This window comes from Sparus aurata, chromosome 18, assembly GCF_900880675.1.
Source record: "Sparus aurata chromosome 18, fSpaAur1.1, whole genome shotgun sequence".
Classification (NCBI taxonomy): Eukaryota; Metazoa; Chordata; class Actinopteri; order Spariformes; family Sparidae; genus Sparus; species Sparus aurata.
The window spans coordinates 17,684,996-17,697,812 of NC_044204.1; the positions used below are offsets into that span (position 1 = coordinate 17,684,996).

The following is a 12,817-nucleotide window of genomic DNA, read 5'->3' on the forward strand; positions in this document are numbered from 1 at the left end:
TGGTGGATTATGCAGTGATACATCAGACCAGGGTGCCAGGTTTTAAAGCGTTACACCGATCCCCTCTCTCCCTCTGTCAAGGCTGGTCATCCACGTTGATTCATCCATGGGAGGTATGATGAATTGTGCCTTTTTTATGTCATCACAGAGTTCCTGGAGCAAATCCTCAGTAAGAATTGCAGTTCGTCTTGCTGCAGAGGAATCCGAGAGTGGTATCTGATTCATTTTCCCTTTCATTTCATCCTTTTCCCTTCCTTCTAGCATGACTCTGTCACATCCATCTTATACTCTTTTATTAATTCAGTGTCTGAGGAGGGCTTCCCGTGTTTGTCATGCTACTCTGAGTGAAGCCTCCATTGCCCACTCTTGCTGTGTCATTGATTCCACAATTATCCTGCCGGAGGCTTGATGTGACGACTTCCACTTACTTCGTTGAGTGGTACCTCCATGTTCTGGGGAAAGTTCTGCTCCTGTTCCGTTGCTCTTTTCCATGGCAGCATCACCATTTGACTTTTTCTGTCCAATCTGACAACAACCTTGCTAACTATGGCAACTAGAGGGAGGCTGAATGATGACAACTGAGCTGACGTGAGAGTGACGTCACCCAAAGCCGTCAGGGCAGTTTGTGGCGAAATTTGCTTGCGGTCTAGAATAAATTGGAACAGAGAACAGGCATCTACACAAAGCAGACATTTTGAGTTGTTATAGTAAGAATAGCACAGATGCCTCTAATAACGTTGATGATGTCCTCATTCCATTCAAGTGTCCCAGTAAGCCATGACAGTGACCCAGCAGGCACAATAGCAGACTCCTGTAACTGGAACACCTGAATGGATTTCCGCCATGATTATTAGTTTTATTGGTCACACCTGTGTTTTCCTGCTGCGACATGGCCAAATGTCAAATGCTGTGGAAAAGGTTGCCCCAGATGATTTCCCTTTTACAAAAACATCAGTTATTTTTAAGGAAAATCATACGAAATGAAGTAACTTTGACCAGCGAAAGACAAACACTAAAAGCGGAAAAAACACTATTGCCTGGTTAGATCGATTTATATTTAAAAATGTTGAAGGCAGGGCTGAGAAAAAGCCACAACCAGCGTGACTCCATCAATCCATCCCAGCTGGTGACAGGCTGCTGGTGGAGAAGTGCAGGGTGTTTTTGTGGCAGAACACAGTATGGTCCTTGAACTAATTAAGCATTATTTTAAATGCCACAGCATATCTAAATATTCGAGGGGCTTAGAGTGAAAGCGTCATTTTACAAATTAAATGAGAAGCAAAGCTCCGAATGATTGTCTCTTTAGTCAAAACATAACACAGGAATCAGTCATAACATTAATACTTGTGTGCGGATTACGCTTCAGAAAATTGATATCCTATACAAACATATTTGCATTTTAAAGGAGAGCAACGTCAGCACTGTAATTTAGAGAATAAATCTAATCACGGTGGAGTTGTACAGTAATTATCTTCTGTTTGACGAATATAGAACATTAGTTCACTCACAGTCCAAAATTATATCGACGAAGATGTGGAGAGTCAGGCCTGCGTGCAGGAACAACGCAAGAAACAAAAAGGAAATGACCAAAGAAAGGAAGGAGAATGAATTTATAGATACGGATGAATCTATTGATAGATTTACAGCTTTGATTGAAAAAAGTGGCAATGAAGCCAGTATAAAACATACAAAATATGATCACAATATTGCCTTTAGGGGTGTGGAAATTAATCGTTTGAATGATGCTTCGCGATGATGATGATGCAATTCACCTAGCAATTTAAAAGCGGCCCTCTGGAAACATTTCGGATTTAATGAAGACACTGACAAGTGTGAACTGGGTAAGGCACACGCGGGGTGTAAAGTGTGTCACACAAAAATCAATTACCTCGGGAATACCGCTAACTTGAGAAACCACGTTAGCCAAAGAGACAGCAGACCCGGCCCAGCCAAGAACTGATGCCACGCTGCCAACTCTGCCACCCAACTCGGAGAAAGGGGAGAGAATAACCCAATCTGTGGGAGCTTTTATCGGTAAGGATCTACGGCATTATTCTGTTGTTGACAACACCGGGTTTCGTCACCTGTTGAGGACACTGGAGCCGGGATATAATCTCCCGTCACAACCACTTAACAGCAAAGGTTACACCTGCACGTTACCACTAAACCAAAGCCCAGGTAATTTCACAATGAGCCAAACTAATCGAGTATATTTATTCACACCGGTAGGCTCAGCCAATCAAGGCAATGGTAAATGTTTAAATCAGTATAAAATTTTTTATATGTCAATTAACATATTGTTAACGAGTAAACAGCATTACATAAACTCGTGGTTCTAGTTTTTGTGATGTTTGTGCTTTCTCAGAGCACATAAAATAAACAGGCAGTAATATCTATATCTATATCTATATCTATCTATATATCTATATCTATCTATCTATCTATCTATCTATCTATCTATCTATCTATCTATCTATCTATATATGACTGCCTGCATCCTTTGATAAAAACATAGCCATGTGCAGTAACCGTGATGCATCGTCGAATCGTTGACTGGATAATCGTAATCGAATCAAATCGTGAGACCAGTGAAGATTCACACCCCTAATTGCCTTATAAAAAAAATTATTTCATTCTCCCACATGGACTCATTTTTAAATAATATGCTTCCAGGTGGATGACGATCAAAGCCCACAGTGTGTCAAAGATAGTTGCAGGGTTATCGGAACGACTTCTCATGAGATTATGATTTCTGTGTGTGCCGTAACAATCTCAGTGCTGATCCTGAACATATTGTGCTCTCTGGAATGGTGAGCTGTGATGACATACATGCAGACTGCCAGATTGTCTTTTCATGAAATCAGGCACATATTAAATTATTCAAGACATCAGTGTAATGAGCTGCTTCAGTACAAAAGTACTGACCTTCAGAAACCCAGTGGAAGCGCAGTCCTCCAGCTAGTTGTACCAAATATTACTGAACACTGATCTATGAGTACTGACCCCAAATCCCTGTATATTAGCCTGGAGGGATGATAAATGTAATTCATACTCATGGCAACAGTGCGCGGTAGCCGTGCCTCTACTGTGAAAGTGTCTTCTTTAGATGTAGTGTATATTTTCCTACCTCGAGGGTTATTGAGTGCAGCCTCAGTGGCCTTCCTGCCCTCTCCGCAGTGGCTCTGGTCAAAAGGAAGGCACTGCTCCCCTGTACCGGCTACCACCTCCAGGTTGCGAGATGGATCCTTCGGCTGCCCGAGGTTTCTCACCCGGTACACCCGGCGACTGCTGGTATCAGAAACGTAGAGAACTTCCCCCATCGGATCCATGGCCAGGTAGTACTTGTGAGCAGGGCTGGTACTGGTGAGAGAAAGTGAATAAAGTTAAAGCGGCTATGAGCTGAGGTATTTCCACAGCCTCGTAAAGACTTGTAAAGGCCAAGATTTGGAAAGAATGAGAGGCAACATATTGCTGGAAATTTTGGATGGATGGATGGTAATTTACTTTAGCGCAGTTCATACACTTGGGTTACATGTAATCCTAAAGCTAAACAGAGTTAATGTAATGTTATGTCTTATGGTAGTAGTTAACAGTAAGATAGAGTTCAGTAGAAAGGCTAAAAGGCAAAAAAAAAGTTACATTACATTTTGAGCTGATTTTGATGACTGTCAGCTATCAGGTATCATTACTTTCAGCGAGCTCTTTCAACTGTATCCATCTATCAGGTTACTTATCTCAGCAATGTAGTCACTGCTTTCAGCCACCTATTCCAAATGTTTATCCGTTCATTTAAGCAAACTTTATGGAATATTTACTAGTTGCATGTTTTTGTTAGCTATTTTTTAACTGTTTATGCACTACAATTAGCTATTAATTTTAATCAAGGATCCATTACTTTTAGCTCAGTAGCAAAGCTAACAAAATGCTACATTATAAGCCAGCTGCTGACGTGGCAAGAAGTATCCTCTGCCATACCGCCAGACTACAGAGCAGCTTTTTTCACCAGGCATCACACTTTGAATTTGACCTGGTGGCAGTCATTGGGAATAACTATATAACTTGCCAGTCTTCCAACTGATGGTTTTGTTGCTTATGTAGGCCATAGAGAGGCATCAGTATTAAACTGAGACGGTTTTGTATTTAGATGGTAGAGTTATACATACATTATCCAATCACGACTTGAGCAAGTGGCCACTAACAGTTCCAGTGAGTTTTTAGTTTGAGTTCAAGAAGATGTTCCTATTTTTCTCACTTACTTAGTCAGTGAGATTAGCCTAGTTTGTGAAATGATACTATTACTCAGTATTCCTGACGAGACAGTACCATCAGTTGAAGTAAAGGGAATTTAGAGGCAATCAGGGCATCCCAATGAATAGCATTAGTATGAAAGAATCCAGGAGTAAACTTGTGCCTGTGCTGCTACAACAAGATTAATGTCCTGTTAAGTTAAATAGTACAGATGCCCACAGCCACAGTGGCTCGATAGCAGTTGTACATTTTAATCTCCTTTTTAGGATTCTGAATTGGCAAGTGTGTTAAGAAAAAATGTGAATAGGCTTATGAATGCAAAATGTTAAACCAGAGGTTAATACATTCCTTGTATGTTGCAGGTTAAAAACATAAATGATTAATTAACTAATAAAAGCTTTTTGCTAGGTCCTTAACAGCCAGCAGTTTTTTCAAGCATGTGTATTATCAATATCATCATCATTATTACCTTTTAACAATAAACATTATCATAACCTTTTCATCCGAATCCTTTTTGTTATGATTCCTTCATATCTTTTATGTTTTGATTGTAAATGTTTTAGTCATATATCATGCACAAGTCATTTTTTCAGTATTATTTCTAAGCATATTGAGTCTACACCTGTCATTTAAAATAAACTTGGCTCAACTACTAACTAATAATCCCATGCAGGGAAGTAAACCCGAGCTAATCTCAACATACCTTTAAATACTATATTCAAACTAGATGGAAAAAACATTCGGCAATTTAGTAGCACAATTCCCCTAAAAATGAACCCTGGATTCAGACGCCAGATCAGGATCGTGCTAATGTGCAAGGCCTTTTTTAACATTACTATTTGACGCAGGGTCCACAATCTTTTCCCTTGGAGGGCCAACACTGCAATCTAATGATGGAACACGGGGCAAGAGCAGGCACCTTTTGTATTGTAGTGTATTCTTAGAATGCAAAAAGGCTGTATGGCGATCTGAGAAGCAACAATTCTGAAAGACAAACACTCTGCCTGCAGCGCTCAGATTATGAAAAATAATTAGGACTTATTAGTATTTCTTAAAGTGCATTATAACTTCCCCAGCAAAAACAGTGATTCATATATTTATTTATTTTTAGTTCATTTGAATTATTTTCGCTAAAAACATCTGGCGAGCCAAATGAAACCTCATGACGTTCCAACTTTGGCCCACCGGCCCTACTTTCACAACCTTGCTTTAACATGTAGCACAGACTGTTAGTGTGTTATATGTGTTATTTTTCCTGTTAAAAATGATAACTGTATTTACTTTAACACCATATGCAGATACATTATTTCTAGAACTCTGCAGTAAAGAAAGCACATGTCAAAACTACAGTGAAGGAACACACTTTTAACTTCAATTAATATCACGCTCCCTCACTTTTGCTTCATTTGATCAGTACAAAGACGACCTGACATTTGGGCCTCTTGGTTCGGGGTTACGTGTATATGTTATATAATGCTCACCTGTGATTTCAGCTGTATGCAGAAACCTGTTTAGTTGCTTACAATGAGGCCAGGAATATGTTCATGTGTGAGATTTTAGAGTTCTAGTCATTTGTTCATCAGCTTAAATGAACCCACATGTCGGGCAGAGATAAGGAACCTTATGTATAAATGTATGTGCAGCCTGGATAAGGTGGAGAGCAGTGTAAGTCGTGCATTTATAAATCCTAACACAAGCTGCATTCTTATACAGTTTTTCTGTTATATGGCACCCTTGTTGCCATGGTCCACGGGTGCATTTTGAAAATGGTTTACACTTGTATTTTATGCATGTTTGTGTTGTTGATTTTATGTCTTCTACATTATATGTGATAGCCGGAAATGTGGTCTCTAGTGGTTAATTTGATATTTTATTGCTCCCCGAAACATGCTCCAGAATGAAGCAAACTAAAGTGAGAGCAACAGGAAAACAGGAGAGACAATACCAGGGAGTGGGGATAACATGCAACAAAGGTCTGAGACCAAAATTAAACCCAGAACATTCATATAGCTAAATCTGGCCTCAGCAAAATGAGCCGCGTGGACACGTAATTGTCTATTGTTCTGGTTGTTATTGTTAGTTGATGAGACGCAAGAGTGGACAAAAGACTGGAAGTTTGTTCAGCGAAAGGTTAAAAAATACAGAGTGCCGTGTGGAGGACCATGATATTATGTACTTCTCATACTGTTTTAATGAAACCGTCTTTTGTCCTCAGCGTAAGCCTCAGGCTTAGCTTTAGCACACCGTGTGCACTGACTTCATTTACCCTCATATTGACTGTGAGCTGTATACTACACTGTGTGTAGGAGGAGTGCCAACGCTGTGGGTACGTCGCTGCACAGAGAAGACTTGACTCGCTTCTGTACATATAGTCGGCAGTTCAGACATTATAGAGAACCTCTGGCAATGTCAGGTTGTTGTGCCACATTACTGAGACTTAAACACAGTGGTTACAAAAAGTGGGATGGAGAATTTGAATGCTGAACTTTGAACTTTATCCAAGCAATTACTTTGTAGCGTGAAAATCCAATGTCAGCCAGGTCTGGTCAAAGGCGTCCTGCCAATTAAACTCAAAGACACCCTGTAAGTGCTTTTTCCCACAGAGAAAAGTCTTGAGAGAGAAATTACAATGTCAAGGAAAACATTGCCAATGTCATGCTTTTGCACATTCTTGCTCAATTACACTGCATTTCTACTATTTTAAAGACCCCAAAACTTACTCTCACAGGTTACTAATGGCTTGCCAAAACCTTGTGTTTGCTTGGGAAAGCAGTGCCACGCTGTGAGATTATTCTGCCCATACAAACCCTTACTCTCTAAAGAAGAAACTTCCTTCTGTTCCTTCTTGAAACCCAGAAAAAAACCCACACTGCAACATGGGCACGGGTACTGTCAGTCATCTAGTCCATTAAGTGCATAACTGTTTACAGAGCTCTGCACTGAACTGCACATACATAATTTAAAGTTGATCCTAAGAGAGTTATTCGCCGGGTTTCAAAGCGTGCCACTGCTCTGCGCAGCATATCATATTTGTGGGCCCTCTTGAAGCTACCATGAGCATTGCACGGCGCATATAACTGATTACAGATCATTTCACCTGTCTTCTTCTCAATTAGGCGCTCACAGCTCCGAATACATTCATCCATTTATCCAGTGGAAGGGAAACGAACAGCAATAACAACCACGGCACAAACAATCCCCAGTTCCCTCCACACATAATAACAAAACAATGATCAGAGATGATAGACACAGTGATCTAGCTGTTCCTGACTGTCTCTCTGAATCGACCGTCTGGGCTCTCAGATACTATTGTAGAGGACTTCCTCCCTTATTTGCTTTACTCCGAAACTCTTGAAGGGAAAGAATAGGAGATGTTTTTACGGTGAGCACATCCCATATTGTCTCCCCTTGGAGAGCACCTTGTTTTGAAGCCCTGTTGGCTGATAGGCACATTGCTGGGAAGACTGTGCAGTGAAAGCTTTGAAAGCTGAATATGGATGAATAATTAATGTATTAGACTTGGGAGAACAATAGTATAGAATAAAAGAGAAACACTAACATGCCGCTAACAGTAAAAAGCTGCTCCGGAGGAAGAAGAGGAAGCAGGAACTAAAGGAGAAACCTCCAGGGTGAGGAGAGGGTAGCCAAAGTGCCTTCTGAAGAATCCAGTTGCTGTAGGTGGTTCCCGACCCTTTTATTTTTTCCTGACATACAGCCACAGCTCTACTGGATTACCTAAAATAACCCACCATCAACCAGCTGTAATGTTCTATTGTCTTCTTATTGATTTTAAACCGAAATTTTCAGTTGTTTACATTGTGACCCTGGTTCTCTGAGTGAACAGACTATCTCTTCATCCATCACAAATTTCTGTGTGGTGCTGTGATATTAAGAGCCATAGAAATGGTTTCAGGATGATGGAGAACATATGGTTACACTGTAAACGTGTTTCTCTGAGTGAAGAGAATATCTATTTAGCTTTCAAATAGGATAAAGTATTACTTAAAAAAGCATTTTTTTTTTTCGAACTTGATGAGGTTAGCATTTCTAGCTAAACTAAACTGGCCTGACTTTGGCCTATAACAACTGTAATACATTCAGCTATTTCACCAATTAACCAATAACTTTAGCTAACTGGCTCAACAGTTCAATAATTACAGCGAAGTTCTTGTAATATTATAAGATTAATATAAATTTAATGACTGGTTTATCAATCTATTGATCCTTTACTTTTAGCTTATGTATTTCATCAGTTTGTCCATTGGATTGGCTATTTTAACAACAGCTCAATCATCCTGCTTATAGCCATCTTTTTCAACTTATTCTTGCTAACTAGTTTCTTTTTTAAAATGTATTTTACAGTATATGCAACAACACAGACAGAAATGTTAACAGATAGGAAATGTCAACAAGGTTACGTGTAGGATTTTGAAATATAGCAGTAATTGTAGATGTGCATAGTGACTATGTGTGATGGATGGTTGTTTGAGTGATACTTCAAGAACCTGATCATATCCAGGGTACTAGAGCACATGCAAACGCACTGAATATGATTGTGGCGGTGGTTGTGATAGATAAAAGCAAAAACACGGTCAGCAGGAAATGAAAATGGATAAATAAAGGGGGGAAAAAAGAAAAAAATGAGCAGATTCATAAATATAGAAATGCTTGTGTTTGTGTGAGTCTATCTCCTCTTGTATGTCTGCCCCTAAAGAGTGTATATGTGTTCACAGTAGTGTGTGTGTGTGTGTGTGTGTGTGTCTGTGTGTGTGTGTGTGTGTGTGTATGCTAACTAGTTTTATGCATTCTTAAAGAGAGGAGAAGATTCTCCCCTTTCAGTAGACCACCATGGGACCTCATTTCAGAAAAAATATTCACAGTAGCGAATGGTGAGAGACAAATAACTTGGTCCGGGTTGAATTGTGCCATGAATTACAAATACAATCGATTTATAAGATAATTTTGCTTGTCTACAAGTTGCGGTCTGTTGTAAAACTTTTAAAGTCGCTGAAACCATTTGGAGCCGGTCCCGCAGGCTAGCTCTTAGGGACTGAAACTCTCCTTTTGCATAGTGGCAGCTCTCAACGTACATTGTGCAAGAGGAGATTTGTAGTCCATTGAGGGGTTTCAGATTAAACCATCTTCCATGTCTTGCAAAATTATTGTTCACAGTTAACTTACATATTTATTCTGAAATAAGATCCCACTGGACAAACCAGAAGGGGAGGGACCTCGCCTCTGTATAAGCAACATGCAGTCTTCAGTTGTTATTAACTCAATGTGTGGTTTATTTTCCGAGCCTGGTTTCTATTTGATCTAATTAGTTAAGCTACCCCACAATCTTTGCACTTAGCTGCTTGCAACTGCAGAAGTAGCCCCTGGGGTGCAAGTAGTCCAGGTTGGGAATCACTGGCTTAGGCTATACAGAGGAAATTTATCACGGTTTGTGCATCGCAGCCACATCTACATTTTCACACTTGCAGACACATGTACACACCCACCCATACGGTACAGGCACAGCCAGGTTATCCCTTTTGCATGGTTGGAAACTTTGGCACGCTGTAGATATGGCATCTTGAAAAAATCCTCTCTCTTTTCAAATCGGATAAACCCTCTCTGTCTCTCTCACAAACAACCACAAGCACTCTCACAGAATCGACTCGATGTAACCCCTGATAGTGGTGCACACACACAAACACACACACACACACACACACACAGACACACAAACTCTCTAACATCTGTCTAATCTTCTTTCGAACATGGTGTATGGGGCTCACACCGCTATCAAGGCTCCGGGCCAGGGACGATGTTGAGGCCATATGAGGCCTCAGGCTTTTAGTCCGGCTCAGGAAGTGAGTGAACCGCTGCATCCTCCAAACAGACCTCCAGTAATCCTCTAAAAACATGAAATCCTTGACATTTTGGCTGATTTCCAATTCATAAATTTAATATCGTCGAGTGAAATTTAAATGAGGATTTGATGCAACCTAAGTACTCTATGTGCTGATTTCACGTGATGTGCGGTTGTTTGTGTTTGTGGGAAGTGGGAAAGTCAGGTCGATGCAATAATATAATCTACAGAAACTGGACCAAAATAAAGTGCTGTGAGGCATTTAGCAACACGGCTGGTCTTTTTCTCTTGACACATGTTCACTTTTGTTTCATGCAGGTGTATAAAGGAGGTGTTAATCACCAGTGCTCACCTGTGTCTGGTGTCCCGGTTCCTGATAATAAGCCATAGAAGAGCATTTTAAAGGAGAAAAGAGAAGGTAAAAACAATCATTTATAATACAACGGGAGTCACTCAGAGTTTCATAACCTACAATGACTAAATTTTCACCTCATAAAGTGAGATTAGGGTTGATTTAGACCGCTGTATTGTTTCACATTAAATATTAAACTAAACAGGAAGTTTCTTGGCATTTCCTCCCAGAGGATGGGGAAGTATCAAATACAGACACCATGAAACCTCCGTCTGAACCAGAAATATTAGTCAGAGATACAATAATAACAGGGAATGATAGAGTAAAGTTACATAAGGAGAACACTTTACAGGACAAATGACTGCAATCCCATCGAGATTCCACGCTTGAGAAAATACAGAAATAGAGAATGTAGTGCCTCTAGCGCGGTAGGAGATATCATCGTCATAATCCACAGAAAAAAAATATCTTTGTTTCACAGCAAAGACTTTGAGCCTCTCATACATTCTAAAGAGGTAGATTAAAGTCTGTGCTGTCTGAACCTCATACACACTCTGCGTTTGCATGAAGACAAACTTCTTCGTTGAGATCAAACAGATCACAAGCGCAGATGCCAACCAGAGCTAATGCCACACTAAACCATAGCAGCCAAGCTCATTTTGTTTTAATTGTGCTCAAGTCAATTCAGTGCTCAAAATCCCATCGCTTCCCACTGCGGGAGATCCCCACCAAGATCAGCCTGCTCTTATCGCATGCATACTAAAACAAGATCATGAGTCTCACTTGAGTTCCAGTATGGTTCTGGTGTATCCGTCGGGGTGCACCCTGCGGATGAAGTTGAAGTCCCCCACGTAGAGAGAGCCATCGGGGCCGCTGGCCAGTGCCACGGGGGCAAACAGCATCATGTCCCGAGCGGCGCCACTACAGCTTGGACCGCAGGGGACGCTCCGATAAAAACCATTCCCCATCACAGTGCTGATGACAGGAGGCTGCTGGGAGAGGAAGACGTTTTCCCCATTTCCCTTGTGAAGGATTCCTGGGGAGGGGGGAGAGCAGTAAATACCCTGCAGGCCCTCAAACACATTTTCTCATTAGATTCTGACTACGGGTGATGGGATCTTACATGAACACACGATTTCTGCCAATTTTTGAACGTTTTTGGTTATTTCTGTATTATTTGTTTTGTAAGAACTCACATCTCTTGCTGGTAATTTAATAGTTTCAGAGACATTTTGAAAAAAATAATGATCTTACTCACTTCTCTGTTCCAAGCAAGATTTGGCATTATTTATGTATAAACAGATACATAAATATAAATATGGTGAGCAAGGACAGCTATAGTGCTCTTGCAAAATGGTGCTGGGAAGAAGTTCTTTTGGTGTAACATTTGCATGTAGGGAAGCGAACCTGTGAATTAAAATAGCAAAATCTTGGAGAAAGAAAAGAAGACATATGTTATATTGTTAATTTCATAAAATTGGCAACCAGATTGAGATTAGGGAGGCTTTCTATGCTCGGAGGTTGTTGTTGTTTTCTGTAGATAGGTATTTCGAAAACACTAACATGGAGATGCCAAAAGGGAGGAATATTGTGAATAGTCAGTCAGTGACAGGCTTATATCCACAGTCTACACCCGTTGAGTCAGACTCAAATTAAGTAGCGAATACTTAACATTATGGAGAAATGACCTTTACTGTGTTAGGCTGGACATTTTAAAAGTTGATCGCGGTTTTATGTGCTTTGTCAGTGTCAAATAATGTATTCTGCCACAGCGCTGTGTCAGCACTAGAGAAAGGTCTGGCTGCACCAATTCTCTAGAAGAGAACTAGCATACGTCACCTTTCTGTCACCACAACAACCACACCCCATTTTGGGTTAAATCAAGTGCTGTGACAGTGCTGGTGCTGAATTGAAAAAAAGCTAGTAGCACAATGCTGTGTTGCGTTTTGCATGTCAAACAACAAAAAAAACCATCCTAGAGGTTACGATTTTCTTGAGTTCCCAAAAGAACAGGGAAGTCAAAGAAAGAGATCTGTAGCTTCAGGCCATCTGCAGAGAGGATGAATATTGTGGGACCTGGCCTTTCAATAGGTGTCTGTCTGTGGCAATACTTAATCACAGGTTAGTAAATGCTGATTGTGCCTCTAGATGAAAGTGAATCAGAAAAGAGACTTTGTGATGATGTAACAACATTTTTTTTTTTGTGAAAAAATATGGCCAGGCCTTAAAGCTTCTGTCTTTAGAATGGAGGTTGGTTTAATAGTGTCTCAACTCAAAAGACCTCCGGGAGGATATTTTAATGTTAATAATTTACATAAATTAGGCTGACCTACCCTCTAATAATGGACCTTGTAAACAGCATA

The 12,817-nt window shown here is 40.4% G+C and overlaps 1 protein-coding gene across 1 annotated transcript in view; it reads right to left on the reverse strand.

Annotated features, from left to right (window-relative positions):
• tenm1 (teneurin transmembrane protein 1) overlaps positions 1-12,817 on the reverse strand; it is a 207,813-nt gene that overhangs the window by 52,407 nt on the left and 142,589 nt on the right. The window contains exons 20-22 of the mRNA XM_030396497.1: positions 11,238-11,490; positions 10,455-10,475; positions 3,128-3,360 (exon numbers count right to left, since the gene is read on the reverse strand). Coding sequence (XP_030252357.1) covers positions 3,128-3,360; positions 10,455-10,475; positions 11,238-11,490 — 507 coding nt within the window. The remainder of the gene's footprint in view (positions 1-3,127; positions 3,361-10,454; positions 10,476-11,237; positions 11,491-12,817) is intronic.